Here is an 18,861-nt window from a genome sequence, read left to right as displayed (position 1 = left end):
CCCCAAAAAGAAAATAATACAAATCTATTAATTAATTAATTATTTAATTCTATAAGCTATTTAATCTCTCTTTTAAATCTAAGCTTCTTATTATTATTTCTAATAAATAAGATACCTAGAGATTACTTATTATACTCTATCCCCTAGAGTACGAGTTTATAGCGCTCAAAGTGGTCCGTGCACCGAATAAGAACATTTATAGCTTTATAAATAGTATTATATATAAAGATTTCAATGTTATATTTGAAGATTGAAATTTATTAGAAAAGTAATAATAAATATATTATAAAAGAGTAGAAGGTAATAGGGTCGTAAAGTAGTCCTTTATAAATACTATAAATAAGTTACTGAGATATAATACCTCTGATAGAGGAGAAGAGGAGTAGGCTCTATATAGTGTATTATAAAGTGTATAAGAAGATAAGTAGAAACTAATTGCTTTTCTCTAAACTATATAAAGAAAACCTATAAATACTAGCTACAGAAAGAAGTCACATGACCAGTACCAAGTTTCGCTCACAATATCAACTATATCTCTATAGTTTTTGAATTGCAAAATAATAATTAAATGATTTTAAAAATATTATCATATTTCATCCTCTCAAATAAAAGTATTTATAAATAATTTCTATACAATTTATATTTAAAAATATATATTAAATCAGAAACTCGATATTTATTAAAAATAAAAAGTATAAATAAAAGATTATATAAAACTTTAAAGAATATACTATTTTTTTTTATTAAAATAGTAAGCATTGAATAACTATTGTAGAAAAACGTATTAAAATAATAAGAATTCTCAAGATTCTGATGTTCTGATTGGTCAATAGATCCCCGTTAAGCGAGGGCGCCGTAAACACGCACTCTAGGAGATAACATCATTCGTTGATTATCTCTCCAGCCTCAATCAATCAATTATACAGCCCAAGTTTCAATCTACAGATAATAATTCCTCCTCACATACATATACATAGTTACATACCCAGATATCCTCACACCATCTCACAAGATACCTAAGAAAACACACGACTCGGGAGTAATTATGTATATCCCAACGCAACACAACTTAATTTTCGCAACGAGATGAATCAATCAACTGCCGATATACAATGGTGATCTACAATACTCTTCGCCTGTCGCACAATCATGACAAGTCATGAGTTCTGAACAAAACACATGATACCATTTGACTCAGTTGGAACATCAAATGATGCGCTCGTATGAATCATTTCCTTTACCCAATCCTAGTATCTATGTATATCATAACAGAGGAATTAGTACAAGAGATTAAATTGAGATGGTTAGACGTGAAATGAAATGAAATGAAGTAAAAGCAGTCGCGATATGTAAGGAGAAAAATTTGCTATTGTACTCTGTATCCCCAACCAACTGCAATGTTGTGCTTGAAAGTTGTACGGCAACGCTCATAAATTATGTACAAATGAAGTATCCTCCTACATTTAATCAATTAATTTCCATCGAAAAGACGGAAACAAATTGAATCAAATCAAAATATGTGTGGAATTCGAGCTCTCCCATTAACAAAGTAAAATAAAGCGTGGTATCTCTAGCTAGAAAACTCTGTAAATGCCAAAATATCCCAAAATTCCCACCAATTACCCAAAAGGAGATATCATCAAAACCCCGTAATTAATCTCTAACCGCCGTATGCCATGTATCGTAACAGATGAGTTATTGTTGTTGGTGATCAATCAATTGCAAGAAGAGCAAAGTGGCCGCCAACGACTGGACGAGCGATGAAGGGACCTGACCACCAGCTGTGATTGTGTTAGTATAATCTGCATGATAGAAGTAGTGATGGATGTGATAACTTACTCTGCAGTCTGAGTATTGTAAAGATCGGTGAAGGCGCGGTCGGTTGGAGTAACACCAATCCATGTTGCAAGTTTGGAGATGAACATGGACTTTGTGGATGGAGATGCGATTGCTGCTGCCCACATTTCCCAATCGGCTGTTTGGAAATAACGTTAGTAGCTGCAGCGTAGAAGATGTGCATGAAACTTACATTTGGTGCAAACATTTCTGGAGTCAAGTTGAACACCATATACATTAGCAATCGTTGGGTAGTATTCGCTTTGCATATCGTAAATGCGTTTTGGGACGAAATTGAGCTTCAAAAGTTTATCTGCGTAAAGGTTATACAAAAGACCATGTCCAGTATTATCTTGATAGGCCAATTTGGTATGTGCTGGAACAGATGCAGTTGCTGGGACAATAGCGAGTTTCTCCCATTTTGTAAGGTAATCGTGTGCAATATTTGTATAGTTCAATGCATCGGCGGAATTTCCGGTAATATTTGCAATCACTGACATTGCTTCGATCGCGATGATACCTTTGAGGGCAAGATTGGTTTGATTTGCGAGAGTGCCTTGGAAATCATCGGTGGAGAGTTGATTTGCTGGAATCAAAGCTTCAGCGACTAGGAAAGTAGTCCATTGTTTGAGCAATGGGTAATGTTGAGTCAAATATGCGGTATCGGAAGAATGTTGAGAGTAGGCGAGAGTCATGATAATCATGTTTCCACATTCTTCAAGAGGCATAGGTTCTATTCATAGTTAGTATGTAATGATTGTAGACCAAGGGAAGACCTTACCTCCATCACCAGTTGGATGTCCAATCGCACGAGGATAGTTGGCACCTAAATCATGGAGAGAATATTCCTGAGGAAAGTGACCGGCCTCTTGGTTCTCATAAAGAGGATCAAGTAAGTACTTAAGCAAAGCAGGATTGGTATAGAGAAAGATGGGCATGGCTGGAAACATGACATCGACAGTCTGAGTATTGCCGTCGGAACTAATCTCTTTGAGAAAATAGTATGGCTTATCGGGAGTTCCGCAGAGTTGGACAGCTCCGAATGCTTGACGAGCTGAAAGAGAGGTGATAGTCAAGTAATCTTGACCACCGGCTGCAAGAGAGTCGACAGCAATTTTATGGTCCCAGACACCCCATTTCATGGACCAATCGTTGTAAAAATCGGTGAGCTAAAGCAATCAGCATGGTATAGCATAGAAAGAAGAAAAGAATCCGCATACCATAGAGACATCAGAATTCCAATAACTAGCCCATAAAGAAGGAACCGATCTCAGTCCACCATCTCCGAGGAAAATGATTGCGTTTTCTTGAGCATGGACAATGGTGTACAGTGTTTCGACCGTAGTACTTCCAACATTTCCGAGATTGTTCGCAAATCCAAATACTGGCCAAGCATCTTCGATAGCTCTGTAGACTGTGTCCTGAGTGTTTGGAAGAGAACCATTATTGAGGAAATTTCCGCGAACGACGGAGTCCTGTCCCGATTGGTATGACATGCCATCGACGGCTTTGGTAGACCACAGCCAGTAACCCCAATGAGCTTGATCATCTGCATAATCCTCGTTGAATTCGCTTTGATCTTGTCTCCAACTTCGATGGGAACCAATGCCATCATTTACAGTATAACTATATAGAAGTCAGAATGATTTCTCTCAAGAATTTCGAAATTAGAACAACTCACTCCCATTGTGCGGTATCCGATTTGTGGATGGAAGTCCATTCTATGTTTTCGTCAGCATGACCCCTTCATTATAGACCAGAAAGAACGTACCTGCAGATGTGTCACAGTACAACTCAACAGCATGAGTAGCGCCGTCCAATGATTTTACAGATACATAGAGATATGTACCGATAACCGATTGTCGTCGAATGTCATCTGGTGTGAGCGGGGATAAGAATGTAACGTTCATTGATACTTTTCCGCCGACAGTCATCAAGAAAGTGGATCTGGCGGAAGTATACTCCATATGATCTTGAGTAACACTTGGTGGAACAACTCCATTGACGCCTGCAGCACCCATCCAGGTGTAAGATGTGCCGTCCCTATGTATAGTTTAGTAAGAATGATCGGGGGAAATCTGAAATCGATAACCACAATAGTCCAAGGGCACTTACACTTTGATGAGACCAGCCCAACCTGTGACGGAGCCAGCTCCTCCGGCAACCGAACCGTCAGGTTGAGGTCCGCTATTCACTTTGTTAGAGCATACCTCATGTAGCCAAGAATTTCGACTTACGCCCAGAAACGACTACATAAATGTTAGTTTTGAACGCTGATACTCAATGAATGGAGAAACTTACGGCCAATACCCCGGGAGAATACCTCCACTAGCACCAACACTTCCTGCCTCCAGCCATGTATTCATGTATGGTGATTTGACTACTTCAAATTAGATTTATCCTCAAATCGAGAGACTGTTATAAGTACCAGCTAAAGGAATCGCAGGAGGTCTAACTGGACTAAATGTAGAACCAGAGACGAAGTTAACGACAGTGCCTAGCACTCCCGCTAAAAGAGAAGTCTTCATGATGGTAATCACCAAAGAAGAATCAAATAATTATTAATGATTAAAGGTATTGCAATGTAGGGAGTGGTATTAAGAAAGAGTTATGCTCTTGAATCAAGAAAGAAGGAAAGGAGTCGTTGAGTTTGTGGTTGTGAAGAAGACGGGGAGGAGGGGACTTGGAGCTCTTTTGTAGAACCAAACAATAAGCTAGTTGGACCTCAAAGGAGGGGTAGCAACGGGATATTGTTAACAATTTCAAATGGGGTAGGTAGCAAGTGATGTGAATTATATGCTCGAACAAGGGGTAAAGATTGCCCAAATGATGCTCTCAATGAGGGGTGTTTAGTTTAAAGATGGAACGATATGATATGAACCTATAGATATTCAAGATGCCAAGAACGAACATGCGCTCATGAACAATTTGAGTGAATTCATTTCGCTTGATACTTAGCTCACGTCATAAAGGGGTAAGTGAATCCGTAGGGTCAAAAGGCCCGAAGCTCACAGAAGCACTTCTGTGTGGAAGCTTAACCTTGGCTTACTATCACAAGGAAATAGAATTGATCCCAAAATGGCATTTGATGCAAACCATTTTGATATTGATGATCATCTTGCGCCCCGTGTCCCTAGTAAAATCTGATCGCATCCCAGCGCAATGCGAGCGAAAAGCATGCGAGGCATGGTCCTTGACCCTGTAGCACGCTACAACGTTAGCTAGTAAAAAGGCCTGTAGCAAGGATTAGTAGTTTGCGAATAACATAAAACTATAGGCCAAATAACATCAGAAACAATCAATAGCTTTGCAGATTTATTATTCATCTCAATTTCCAATGTTAGACAATTTAAGTCAGCAACCAATACATTCAAGAAAACTCAAAAAATAAGGCTTCCCTTAACATTGACATGAGTTGTAATGCAATCACCTTTTGTCTAACGAGATCTCGGGATCATTAGAACGTGGCTTTCATGAGTTGAAAAAGTTTGTTCGGAAAACTAAAAATGTGCCGAAGTAAATCAATTTAATGATTCAATAAGTCTATCATTTATGAAGGAAATGATCTACAACATTGCTAGGATCTCTATCAAGTGTCTTCCTTCGCCGAGTCATCTTATTAGCATAGGAGGTACTGCGAGAGATAAAATACATATTCCAAGACCAGAACTCGGGATTCGGAAGATCTACCGATCCTTGAATTCACTACCCGCTACTTGCGGGGTGTGGGGCAAAAGCTGGGGTTGAGTCGCGTTGAAGGAATGACAATCTCCGCGTGAGGTTACTTGTGTATGTATGTACTCGGAGACAAAATACTTTCTGGTCGCTTGACCGAAGCATGTGCGAGATGACGGATGAAGATCATTCATTGTCGTACATCGTCAACCTCATCCAACGACATCTCGAAAAAGAAAAGATGAAGTAACTTTTTGACATTATTTTGATGTTGTTGTTGATTGAAAAGTACAAAGCCTTACGTCCTTTGAAGTACAACACATCGACACCAAGGTATATTGGCTCTGTAATAGAAGGGATGCAAATATGGATGAAGATCAACTCATTTCCGAGTAGCCAACCATTGTTGAAAGTAGAGCCCAGTGAAGTGGTCACTCATACACCACACCAAGTACGAAATTTAATATTCAGCCTGAAATCAAAAATTTCAAGTGATGTGCAGGTACTGCTGGCAAATATCGTGTTTGTGAAGGTCGATTGGATGATTGAGGTTGGGAAAACGCGAACAAAATGACACGAAAACGATGATCAATGACAGGACATGAGATATTGAACATTGCATCGTGCATTGCTCAGAAATTTTGAATGGTAAAGAGCCCAAATCAAAAAATACATCGAGGATTTGTCGACGTCTGTAACCATGTGTAGAGATGAAGAATTGAGCAGAAAGAAGGCTTGCTTAGTAAGGTTAATGCATGATTATGTAATAACGTTACGACGTACATGCGCCGCTGCCGTGTGAGGCTTGACGAGGTGAAAAACGAAACCTCATTTTCCGCATTTCATTCTTTTGCTGAGCTGATAAGGGGTGCATTAAAAATAGCTTTCTATTGCCGTGAAGAATCTGATTTACTTACTGGCCGTTGAGTTGCTCATCTTTCTCAATCAACGACTCCGCCACCCTTCTTAGTTTGGGTTCCGCATCTCGAGATGAAGGGTTAAGTTAACTCACGGACACATTCATCTTTTGTCGATCAAATCATTGATTCATATTATTTGTTTGCTACCTGATTCTTGCGATAGGAAGTTCTGCCTCACTTGTCAAGCTTGAGTGATAGCTGATACTGTCAAATCATTTGCAGATGAAGTTGGAATCACAAAGCCTTATCCAACGAATGTCGAATTATCTACAGACTCTGTTCAAGATCTATGGTTTAATTCCCGCATTCGACATGTCAGAATATATGCAGGTCATAGAGTTATGGAAAAGTGGAAATTCGGGATTCGATCGACAGGAGATGTAATGATATGCATCAACATCTAGAACAATGTCTGAGAGGTAGCTAGCTCGATGATCACTGCGCATCCTGGACCAGGTTTGGATTCCACTGATAAGAATAACGAAACAGTGACACTCTGATGAAAACAAACTAGATGATATACATAACAGCATTCAGAATCGATTGTCTACTCTCAGCAATTCCTACACTACATTGTTTGTCCAGAATGCACGAGACTGAGGCAGTGCAGGGACTTCAATCATCTTCTCTGCTCTTTCTGTGCAAGCCTTAATACTGAAATTATTCATTCGGGGCGTTGATGATTACGCATATGGATACAAGCTTTTGTAAACATGATCCGCGAGCTATAAGGGAGCCTGCAAAGATTCGAGCTACTTGTGGGAGAGTGTGAGAATCGGAACATCCCTCGGATTTATGAATATGAACGGGGCGAGGTCTTTGTGTCTGGGTTTGACTGTCCTCTGAATGAGTCTGACAGAACCACTGAAGCTATTGGAACAATACGTACTGGGGAATTACAAATGGCTATCGAAGGAGGGCTCGCCTCTTGATTGAGGGGTAATTCTGGATAAAAATTGGGTATGGGATGCCCCAAACGGATGAAACATTTGACACAAATACCTCGTAATATTCTCTAAAGGCACCGCAGGGTATATCGATTTATACGGCAAAAAAGGACTTGTCCCATCACCTCCAGCAAGCCATAGAGCCAAGAAATTGACCCAACATGTTTGCAACTTCATGTTTGTATTTCACTGTTCTGTCTTGCATTCCCTGTGAGTTGAATAGTTATCATTCTCAGAGTTTGTAGGTACATCATTCATATACCAAGTATGTCCTGTGCAAGTGCCTTCTTTCATACCACTCACCCATTCCCTCGACTTTCCCTAGCACAGCCGAATCTCTCCTTCATTCAAACTTCACCCCAAATTCACTCAAACACACTTCACACCCTCACCGCATTCTTATCTCCATTCATCCTTATCTTCATCCACTCATACGCAATGGATTCTGCACAAGAAAGTTTTGTTGCATATCTCAAAATTATAGATCTCGGAATACCCTCAAATTTCATCTCTTACACCCAAAATAAAAGCTTCATTTTTTCCTTCCCAAATTCCCATCCATGAGGAGGTCAACTTTGAAGTTCTTGAGCAGTACAAACATAAAGTTCGACGAGATCACTGCCGCTATCGTCCGATCCCATCTATTTCATATTCACTTGCTATCGGTATCTACTATCTGCTATCTCCTATCTGTTGTATGAAAAAGTTTTGTTGCATATCTACAAAACATAGATCTCACGATACTCGAGTTTTTGAGGCTTCACAGTGAAAACAAAAGCTTCATTTTTGATCCTTTGAATTTGGATTGATGAGGAGATCAACTTTGAAGCTTTTGAGGAGCACCGAGATGAAATTCTAAGGGATCACTGCCTCTGTCGTCAGATCTCACGTAACTCATATTCACTTACCATCAGTATCTGCTATCTACTATCTCTTATCCAGTACAACAAAAAGTTTTGTTGCACGTCTACAAAATATAGATCTCACGATACTTCCCCAAAACCCGCTTTCTACCAAAATTAAAAGCTTCATCTTTCCTCCTCTAAATATGGCTTAATGAGGAGAACAACTTTGAAGTTCGTTGAAGCCTTCGACATAGAATTGCTTGACTTCATCTCCATCTGCATGTCTCAAGGCTCACAACTCACTCCACTTCACCAGCATTCACTTCGCTTGACGTCACTCTCTCACCGCCCAACCTCATCCTGATTCATTCTCGAGAAGTTTTGTTGCATATCTACAAAAGTCAGATCTCACGATAGTTGTCAAAAAGACGCCTTCCTACCAAAATGAAAAGCTTCATTTCTATTTCCCTGTTATCTTGAATTCTCTACTGATGAGGAGAACAACTTTGAGCTTCCTTACCAAAGATTTGGATCTGCTATCATGAGACTCTCTTATAGCCAACTTCACTCGATACATACATCTATATACCCGAGCTTCGCTTCTCTACCGACTAATGAAAAGTCATGCGTTTGTTCACTTGAAAAAGTTTTGTTGCATATCTACAAAAGTAAGATCTCACGATAGTTTCCAAAAGAAGCCTTCCCACCAAGCTTTAAAGCTTCAATTTCTCTTTTCATGAATTTATGTTCAAGAGGAGATTAACTTTCAAACCCGTAGATCTCAATCATCAAATATCAAAAGCCAGAAGGCACCTCATCGCCGACTACTCATTGCTTAGCAATGAGCTTCACCTTCTCCCTATCTACCAGGTACCGACTATCTCAACATTCACTTAAACTCCAGCCTATAGATTCTCATTCATCCCTACAGAAAAGTTTTGTTGCACATCTACAAAAATGAGATCTCACGATAGTTGTCCAAAGAGGCCTCTCCACCCAAACGAAAAGCTTCACTTCCAATCCCTACGAATCTGGGTTCAAGAGGAGATCAATTTTCCAAACCCCATACCTCTCAATTACCAAATTCTCAGAAGCCAAAAGTCCCCTCGTCGTCCCCCACCACTTATTATTCTCCAGCAGCAAGCTTCACTTCTCCGTCTCGAGATTCACTTCAACTCCGACCAATAGAAAGATAGATATCCTTCCTGCACATTCATTCTAAATACAAAAAAATTTTGTTGCACATCTACAAAAATCAGATCTCGCGATACTTTCTCAAAACCCGCTTTCTACCAAAATGAAAAGCTTCATTTTTTTTGAGATTTGGATCGCCGAGATCGAATCTCCCTTCTATGGAGAGATCAAGATTGAGTTGGGATTCTTATTGATCCTTTGGGATTTTTATAGAGGGATAGGTACCTAGGTAGGTACGAGTATTCACTTCAAACTTCACTCTTCCCACGCTTCACTTTATTCTAACCAATGGTTACCCCTCCATCTCCCAAGATAAATTTTGTTGCATATCGCAATTTCACTTTTGGATGAAAGTGGTGAAGCTTTCTCGGAAAGTGTTGAATTCCATAAAAACAACATCTAGGTATGTACAGAGCTGACGGGTCTTCTGGAAAAGTTCCATGTTTGAAATGACGAGGAGAATAAAGCATCCCTTGGGCAAGAGGATACGATTGAGCAAACTTATCGCCGTCGCTACTCTTATCCCATATTCTAGTGATGAGATAGATATTGGATTTAGTACAGGTTATTACTATCAGGCTATCGAATTTCTTAGATTTCCTCGAGGAATATTTCGTTGCACGTCTACCTAGGTAGGTAGGTAGGTAGGTAGTTCATCTTTAGATTTCCACGTAAGGGAAATCCTCGAAGTCTATAGAAGGTGGGTGTATCATAAGCTCAGGTTCAAGATTGTGAGAGGTAGAAGATGAGGAAAACAGGCGCTAGAATATTCTGCATAGATAGAAACTCATTACAGGAAATTCGCATCACAGCCATAAATCAAAGGATGCATCCAAGTTTAACAAAATTTCTACATTATTCAAATAAAATTTGATAGGAATCTATGTCATCTTTATCATCTCATCCCAAGTTTCCGCTCCAAACTCCTTGTTTAAGTCACTACCAGAAAATAAAAGAACAGGGACTGTGTGTCTGACTTTGAGAGTTAACAGGTCTGTGAAAAAGAATCTAACATGTTCTTAGCTCCGTAATGCGATGAGTCTATCATCCCCTTGTTTCTTTTTGGGCAAGATCAACTGCGTTCAATAACGGACGTCTTGGTGTATATCTGATGCGACGCGAAACCAAATAAACAATGTATGGCATCAAGTGGACATGAATTAAGAAGCGATCTGAGCATCCAAATAACTTGATTGTCCTCCCAGAATATGCAACAAGACGTTGGTAGTTGTGTAAAGGTCAGTGATGATAATCCTCGGCGGCCTTTGATATTTGGTATCTTGTTGCCCCCTCCTGATACCATAGGAATACTTCCAGCTTTGGAGACGTCACAAGCATCTATCCTGAGCTCCCAGCCGGTGTAATAAATCAGAATGAAGGTATGTAGCTTGGTGTCAGGGTATGCGGTAAACTGGACTGACAGAATGGATAGAAGCTTTGAGTGCTTGAAATGGATTCAACACTTTGAAATATTCGAATTAGGACCAGTATCTAGTAGCTCTAATTGCTGAACTGCATTTTGGACTATTGGAAACCCAGTTAAAAACTATGTCTTTGGATAAACACACAGGTGAATATTCGAGTAGGTCATTGTGGTTGAGAATTTTCGGTATGAAACCAACACGTATAAGACGCTTCTAGTTTACTTCACGCAAAACAATGTCGTAACTGAAACATCGAAGGCTTAAACACGTTAAAAGGCTGTCGATTTCCTAATTCTCAATCGCTGTTGGCTAGTAGTAAGATCCCGAATACCCATCCGTTGTTCCATACTCTAGACTCTGACGGTCTGGTGTTCCTGGCGAGAAGGAGATATTCGGCGGATTGTCCAAGTTAGACATCTCATTATGCCCAAAACTTTGATGAAAAGCAAGAGATCCATTAACGTCAGTTGACTGAGAACTTGAGGTTTGCATTGGATCTGAAACGAAATATGATTGATCAAAATTCTGTAAATCGACCATTCCTGAATTTGGATTCAAATTGAAAGACTGGTTCCAGCTTCCTGTCTCTATATGTGGACCATTCATATAATCGTAGAATGGGATTTGGTCTGGCGTATTTGTCGGAACTTGTGGTACAGGTCGGAAATCCAATTCATTTGGGTCCATTTCTTGCTCGCCGTGTGATCCAGACACAGAGGCAGGTATTGCACTGCTCAAGACTCCCTGGTAAGGAGGGTTAGACCTGAATAGATCCGAGTTTGTGATATCAAACGTGGGCATATAATTCATATTCTCTTCTTGTGAATTCTGTTCAGATGCTTGATGATGTGCTTCGTTCGATACTGTGCTCGAGTAGTTTTGAGAGGAAGGAATGGAAGAAAGTCGACCCGCTGAGGCTTTTTGATCTGTATAGACAGATGCAGGGATGTCGTCGGGTACAGAAAGCCTATCCGGAGACGTAAGTGACACCATCCTATGCTTTCTTTGCAAAGTGACGTATTAGTAGCTTTCATATAAAATTGATGCAGAACCTACCCTTCAAAGGTATAGATACAATCCACTGGTGGATATCTCCTCGAACAATGCCTACACGGTTGTTCCCTACTGCATTTTTGCTTTCTTTTCTGACACTGTAAACACGCAGTCGGCGTCCTTGACCTTGCTGTTCGCTTTGATGCTTCATCTGATTTCTGCATGTCTTCGGTTAGGCTTTCCTGTTACATGACTCTGGTTTAATCTTCATTTCCTCGTGGGAATTCGACTTTTTATGTCTTACGAAAGTTACAATCGGCTGATAGGGCTGAGAGTACATTCGGTACATGGTAATGTACAGTTTCGGTGATTTGACGAAATCGGTTAGAGTTGGCGCAAAAAATGCATGGTAATGCTTGTAAGCCAAGTGAGGTGTCGTCGAAATGGGGTGAAGGATTTGGAGCTTCGTTGAATGGACGAATGAGCATAAAATGGCGTAGATTTTGCTTTAGCAATACTATGATGAGCCTATGGAAAATTCCTTTTGGTATGTGTAAATAGTTTCAGCATCTTGGCAGACACCAAGAGATATTTTTATCTTCAAACCTCATACTTGGCACAAAAGGTAAGCTATTGAACAAATGTTTCAGCCGTACCTATTGGTCCAAAACTGCCAAAACTTTTATTCTGCATCTTTTGGTGAGCAGGCCATCCATGCAAATCAATTTTCCGCCTGAAAATGGGTAACGTATCATATTCTAACAGCGGATAATACCCAGATTTGAACACATGCCACAACATATTTCTGTGAATCACAAGAAAACAAATGATAGATTAACCAATGATAAGTGAAGCGTTTCTTCTTTGCATTTTCGTTAATGCTTCTGTGTCATAAAGGCGCAAGGCACTTGCCGTTCCAGTCAATTTCAGTCATATAATCATCAAGACTCACCGCACCTCTAAATAATTATCTCTTCACTCAGTCGTTGTCTTCTCAATGTCTCTACTGATAACCCACGAAACGTGGAGAGTCAGCAACGGCCAGCCAGTCATCAAGTGAGGTACAGAGTAAGATTCGACAGCTCTAGCTGTAATCATTTCTGATACATTTAAGGCTATGAAAGTAAAACATAACCTAAGGGGACAAAAGAACCCGGAATATCCATGATATCAGATCAGGCACCAGTAAATCGAGAATAGATTCAAATATCCCCGGTCGGTGAGTTCAAGAGAATTGAAAGCGAATCCTCGTCGGCGATAGCATCAAGCTCTCAGATACGACGTGGAGTATAAGCTCTGTTTTGAACATGGCTCAATTCATCCTATGACTGCATCAACATGGAGCTGGCCAGGAGCAGCACCTTGTTCTTTGTATCTGATAGCTGAAAGTATGTGAATCAACTATGTGCACACTTTTCTGGTCTCTCCAAAACCAGCAAGCGGCTCAATTGTCAGTACCGGCGGGATAATTCGGACCCCAACACCTGCGACATTTTACAGCCTTGCTGGAACAAGTGATTTACAGGGGATCCGTATCAGGATTCAAATGCGCAAACATTTTCTGTCTTGATAGAATTTAGACCTTTGATCGACAATTTTTGATACTTTGGCCTGCTTGCATCCCAAATTGGCGAACGCATTGAGCTGGAAAGTAGGAATATCGAAAGGAATATTGGCTGAGAAGGTATCTATATTTAGACGCGCAATTAAGAACATATATAACTCTAATATATTGAATAACATGGTATCGATGAGGTCTGAATCTTCAATTCTCGATGCTTGACATTTGATGGGTGGATGGACGAAGTAGAGGTATTGTGCTTGGAACTACTATGTCAGTACGAAGTACGGTAAGTCGAAGTGAAAGGGTTTTAGGACATGGTCCACAACTATCGACAATTTGACTGGGTTCAAATCACGTGAAACGATCCAAGCTCAAGCAAGCTGTATATGTAACCGATATCCCTACATCTTATAAGATTACAACCCTCTATCTTGTATACTTTTATTTATTTTTGAAATAATATTCTAAAGTCTATATACAATCAATCAATCATCATGTTCTGTTGAAATTTCAATTAAAAAATAAGTCTACACATGGGGGCCAGCCCTCAATCCCTCGATCCTCGCTACGCTCGAGTTTAAATTTTGATTAGTTTTCTATCAAGCTATTTATACAGATTTCAATTTAGATACTAATACTTTTTATTCTTTTTATACATAATTCATTAGATTATTAATAGTAGAATAGTAGAATAAGAGTCTCATGAATTCTCGAATGATTGAGTCCACAAGCGTGAGCTTGCTGACTGCATCGCGGGTCCAAGACCCGCCTGCTTCTTTCAGCACGTGTTTGCATTGCTCCCGTAAGGCATCCACGATACCACTCGAAGGGTCATGGCTGAAGAGATCTAGAAGTACATTTTGTATCGTAAAGCTCGTGGAATGTAGAGATACATCATTCAATAGAAGCAGGCGTGGGCAACGCGCTTGGGGTTCAACTGCGAAGTTTCCTTGGTTGTATGGCACTCATCAATTATCCACTGAAGGGCATCTTTCTGCGGATGATCGATTGTCAGCTTTCACGTAATAATACAGAGAGAAAGGCGGTTGGTATTTACCGGAGGAATCCAATCATAACTAGAATTCTGCTTCAATTGCGCCGTATTATCCAGTCACTCTTTAACATAAGGAAGGCATATCTTAAGGGTTCTTCGAAAGAAATCATCACAGGTCTATGCAACTAACATCCCGGAAACTAGCTTCAATATTGTGGGCGAACAGTTTATGAATATGGCACCGGAGATGATGCTCATGACATGATTCTCGAAGCCGTTTCAAGGAGCGATTATCATGATCTACGTAAAGGCATGCATCAGCATTCTAATCAAATACAATTTGTCGGCTTTGAATATACAGAGAGGAGCTCCGCAGAATGCCCCGTTTCCAGCTCCTGCAATTAACTTCAAACACGAGTCTTAGACTTGAGTTTCCTTCCGCTCTTTGGTCCCGGTGCCCCACCATCGCTCAAATCCTAACTCAAGTTCTGTCGCAATGAGTGATGCTAGATGATCCAGATTTCGTGTCATCTGTTGACGAATTACCTTTATCTGGAAGTTGTTCACCCAAACCTCTTCGTCCCAAACGGAGAAGCGCTATAATTGACAACAATGCTGTTTCGAAAGTTAAAGTCAGTAACTCCCTACTCACTCTTTAGTCACTGTCCTTGATTTCTTGTGGCAGAGATAAACTTCAGCAATGATACTGTCAACAACACAAGAAATGGCTCATTTGTCTCGTTAGGCTCTTGCTGTAGAGAAAAAATGTCAAACAGAGACCAGGAGCATCAAGAGAAAGTCCATGCACCAGATTAGATTTCCAAGTTTAGGAAAAGGGGACGGGAAAGCGGATAGTCTCATGCCATCTCGAACGACCTCAATGCAAACATCAACTTGATCTCCAATGTAGAAGTGTGAAAGCCTGATAGGGCATGCGGATAAAATTGCTTTAGGACAGATATTCCGGGAGTAGACCGTTGAAGGAAATCGACTGGTAAAATCGTGGCTCGGTTCCACACTGTCGGGTCCCTCTCAGTTGACCTAGTGATAGGTTGCATCCGAGGAATGTCCCAGCAGAGGGGTAACCAATCAAAGATACTGATAACGAGGTCCAATTGCAGAAATTGGTCGTCGCGCGTACCTGTAACACGCCTGAAGGGAATCTTCGGGATACTGAATTGGATGAGAGCAGAACACCTGCGCCGGACACCTACTGGAGCTGAGCCATATCCCTACTTGGAGAGCCTGAATAAATTACGGCATCATGTATCAATAATGGCAAGTGATTGATGACAGGTATTTAATAGCCACCCAAATTGGTAAGACTTCTGATGTACATTTAATCAACACCACACCAATACGGAGTACATGAGCAGTTAAGAAATCCGTAGCAAAATTGGATGTATCCATCATAAACGCGTACTACACACTTGACCTTCATGTACATCGTATGATACCTGATAATCAAACAATCTCGACAACCTCCGAAACTAGATTCTCGAGTGAATAACTACTACAATACTACCAATCAAAGCTTTGAAAGGAAAATTACAGCCGCGCCGCTTCCTCGCATCCACGGATAAAAGCACGCACACAAAGATGATCAAAATCATGTTCTTCTTAAGGGGTGGGGTCTACTTGTGTCCCAACTTACATTTTTGTCACATACCCAAGCTACTTCCCATTCTGATCCCTTTCTTTCACCTCCACCCGTCTCCAAACGTCTCCAAGTAGAGATCATGTCTGAAGCAATCACAATCCTGGGATACTCCTTCCCCAAAGCACAGCTTGTCGTGCGAAACACAACTGAGTTTGACGAATGGAATGGTTCATACCTCTCAGCCTTAGAAAGAAGAGGTCAAAGCCTTCATCAAAACAATCAAACCGTTTGTAGAGAGCGATACTCTTACGTTCGCTATCCGTGGCGCTGGACAAGCCATTCCTTCCCGCAGATTCTTAAGAGACGTCAAGAGCACACCAGACCCAACAGATATGCCGAGCTCTACCAACCGTTAAGATCCGCGTGCAGAAAAGCTTGCTAAAAACACGCCATGTAGTTCGAACAAAAATTCGAGGCAACATGAACCCCACAAAAATATGGTCAATTGCACATCGCAGCGGAATAAAAAGTACTCACCGACCGGCTGCAAAGCCTCCTAAACTCTTCAAACATAGGAATACCGACTAACTGCATATACCCAGGTTTTGTCGTAGAGATTTGAACCAGTATACTTAGTAGCAAGTCTCATTGTCGTGCTACCACCAGTTCGCTTTAGGGCATTTGGTCTAGATACTCTAGTAGTTTGTAAAGTATGCACACTTTCAAAGTGCTTATATATGCTTGCCCTAGGGCCCTTGACATAAAAGAAGGGATATCTAAAGGACTTCCAACGGGGCAAATAATAGTAGTGATATCATTAAATTAGATGCCATTTTGCCATGGCTACCTGTTGAGATCATTGTAAAGTACTCTCTCTTGTACATATAAGAAATCATTAATATAATGTAAAACCACCCAAACCTCCTTTCTCTCTTGTCCGTGATTTGAAATAAAGGATACATATCTGATAGTTATGTAGTTATTTTAGCTCGTTTAGTAACATCACTATAAGTCTCTAAGACATTCCTTTTTCGGGACAAGACCTTTCTGCTCTCCCCGTTGATACTAATGCTTGAGCAGTCAAATTCGATCCATATGCGAAGCAGAAAGTCAGCTTTGTAACGCTTGTACTCACTCTTATCACGCACGCGAGCAGCATTACCAAGCTTTAAAAAATCGTCCATTAGTATAGACATCTCAGCGCCACGGTGGAATGTGTTAACCCATTTAATGAGCCCAGCCATATCCGAGACAAACCATTCATCTGTTAGTCTGCTCGAATCTGCGGGATCGCATAAGAACAGTGCAGAACACCAAGGTCTAATAGCGTCAAACATTCCAATATTGGACGCATGGACACTGTCACCAAGAGCGAACAACTTTTTCGTTAGTCCGCTGTGTCCGTACACATTTTCATTTATTGACATCGCTGCCTTCAACCACTCTTTGAATTCTAACCGAAGAGCCTCCGAGTTTGTATCTTGTCTGACTTGTTGACTACATTGTTGAGCATGCAACGCGGCAAGGTATTCCTCATCCGAGTCCATCTCAAGATATGGTTCGATATGTCCTGAATCTTGGCGAATATCGTCAAGATCCAAGTCGTCTGCAACATCTAGCGGCTCTTCACAGTCGGGCGAGAAAATACCATGGCATACCGGTAGAAGGCTCGGCGTTGCCGGCACAATGTCTTTGTTTAGATATACATCTGCGACTGGTGGTGACCGAGGAACCTGCACCTCAGTCGACTTTTGTGCGTCATGTTCGGTGTATGGTGGTGGTTGCGGTTGCGGTTGCGATTGTGGTGGCGGTGGCAGTGGTTTGCTTTTGAGTTCTCGATATTTAACTTGGGCCCAGTCGACTAGCATAATACCTTGTTGAGAGTATATCTTCCGCATATCAGGTTCGCAGATCCATGAGCCCTTATCACGCAAACGCTCGTTAACCGTTTTCAAACTTGCACGCGCGTAATCGGAAGGTCTGATATAAACCTTAAAGCTTTTCGCAACAGATAAAGATCTGAGTTTCTGCATCAATGTACTCGAGGTAGAGTTGGAAGGTAAAATATTCGCAGATTCCCTCTCCTTTCTAATAACAAATCCTGTAAACTGTAGATCGAATGATAGGACAATGATATGCTCCAGATTACTTATACCGGCTTCGTGGAGGGCAGATGCGTCATGGGAGGACAAATCATCGAGCCCTGATATTGGAAAAGATTTTGAGAAACATTCAAAGTTACCGTGCGGCGGGACGACCAATAACATCTCCATTGAACGATTTTTGCCAGTATGCTTGTGAGTCACCTTAAGGGAGAAATAGACATGAATACGTTTTTCTGAATCGCAGACCACTTTCATAAGAAAATTGGTGTTCTCTTTATTGTCGACTAAGCAAGAACCTAACGAATAAGGATGGCCCTCATCAATCCATTTTATATATACTCTCTCTTGAAGGAGATTCTCCAGCCCAAGCTTCTCGATCGGAATCGCCATACCGTGTACTATAATTGTGATCAGTGATGAACATGATAAGGGACAATTTTCTTGGAGATAAATGATCCCACACTCGATGTGTATCCCACCCACCCAGGCTAATAGAGCAGCCTTGACTCTTTGGTATCAATCGAACCGGAATGATTCAACCAATATCTACTGAGGAACCTAACCACCAATACTATATAGCTGTATCAGGGTTGTTCCCAAACAGTAGATATTAAAGAATACAATCTTTATTCAATGCGATGATAGGGTGAAGCAATAATGTAGGAATAGAGATGAATTAAAACAAAAGACGGTTTCCACGAATCGAGAAAGTAGGAATCAGTATAGTTCAAACAGCAGATACTGAGGAACCTAACCACCAATAC

The 18,861-nt window shown here is 40.7% G+C and overlaps 3 protein-coding genes across 3 annotated transcripts; all 3 read right to left on the bottom strand.

Moving 5' to 3' along the window:
- Positions 1–1,711: 1,711 nt before the first annotated feature.
- On the bottom strand, positions 1,712–4,364 carry EAE98_006306 (uncharacterized protein; the record flags this gene model as incomplete). The annotated part of the gene is made up of 11 exons (XM_038953929.1): positions 1,712–1,781; positions 1,840–1,975; positions 2,030–2,569; positions 2,618–3,005; positions 3,057–3,462; positions 3,518–3,557; positions 3,608–3,879; positions 3,952–4,023; positions 4,074–4,085; positions 4,138–4,216; positions 4,265–4,364. The coding sequence occupies 11 exons, from the start codon at positions 4,362–4,364 to the stop codon at positions 1,712–1,714; spliced, it is 2,115 nt and encodes a 704-aa protein (XP_038809719.1).
- A 6,786-nt stretch (positions 4,365–11,150) lies between these two features.
- On the bottom strand, positions 11,151–12,058 carry EAE98_006305 (uncharacterized protein; the record flags this gene model as incomplete). The annotated part of the gene is made up of 2 exons (XM_038953928.1): positions 11,151–11,844; positions 11,898–12,058. The coding sequence occupies 2 exons, from the start codon at positions 12,056–12,058 to the stop codon at positions 11,151–11,153; spliced, it is 855 nt and encodes a 284-aa protein (XP_038809718.1).
- Positions 12,059–16,963: 4,905 nt separating this feature from the next.
- EAE98_006304 (uncharacterized protein) lies at positions 16,964–18,487 on the bottom strand (the record flags this gene model as incomplete). The annotated part of the gene is made up of 1 exon (XM_038953927.1): positions 16,964–18,487. One exon carries the CDS (start codon positions 18,485–18,487, stop codon positions 16,964–16,966), a length of 1,524 nt encoding a protein of 507 aa, XP_038809717.1.
- Between the last annotated feature and the right edge of the window lie 374 nt (positions 18,488–18,861).

Source organism: Botrytis deweyae (assembly GCF_014898535.1).
Source record: "Botrytis deweyae strain B1 chromosome Unknown BDEW_013, whole genome shotgun sequence".
Classification (NCBI taxonomy): domain Eukaryota; kingdom Fungi; phylum Ascomycota; class Leotiomycetes; order Helotiales; family Sclerotiniaceae; genus Botrytis; species Botrytis deweyae.
This window is presented reverse-complemented; position numbering and strand designations above follow the sequence as displayed.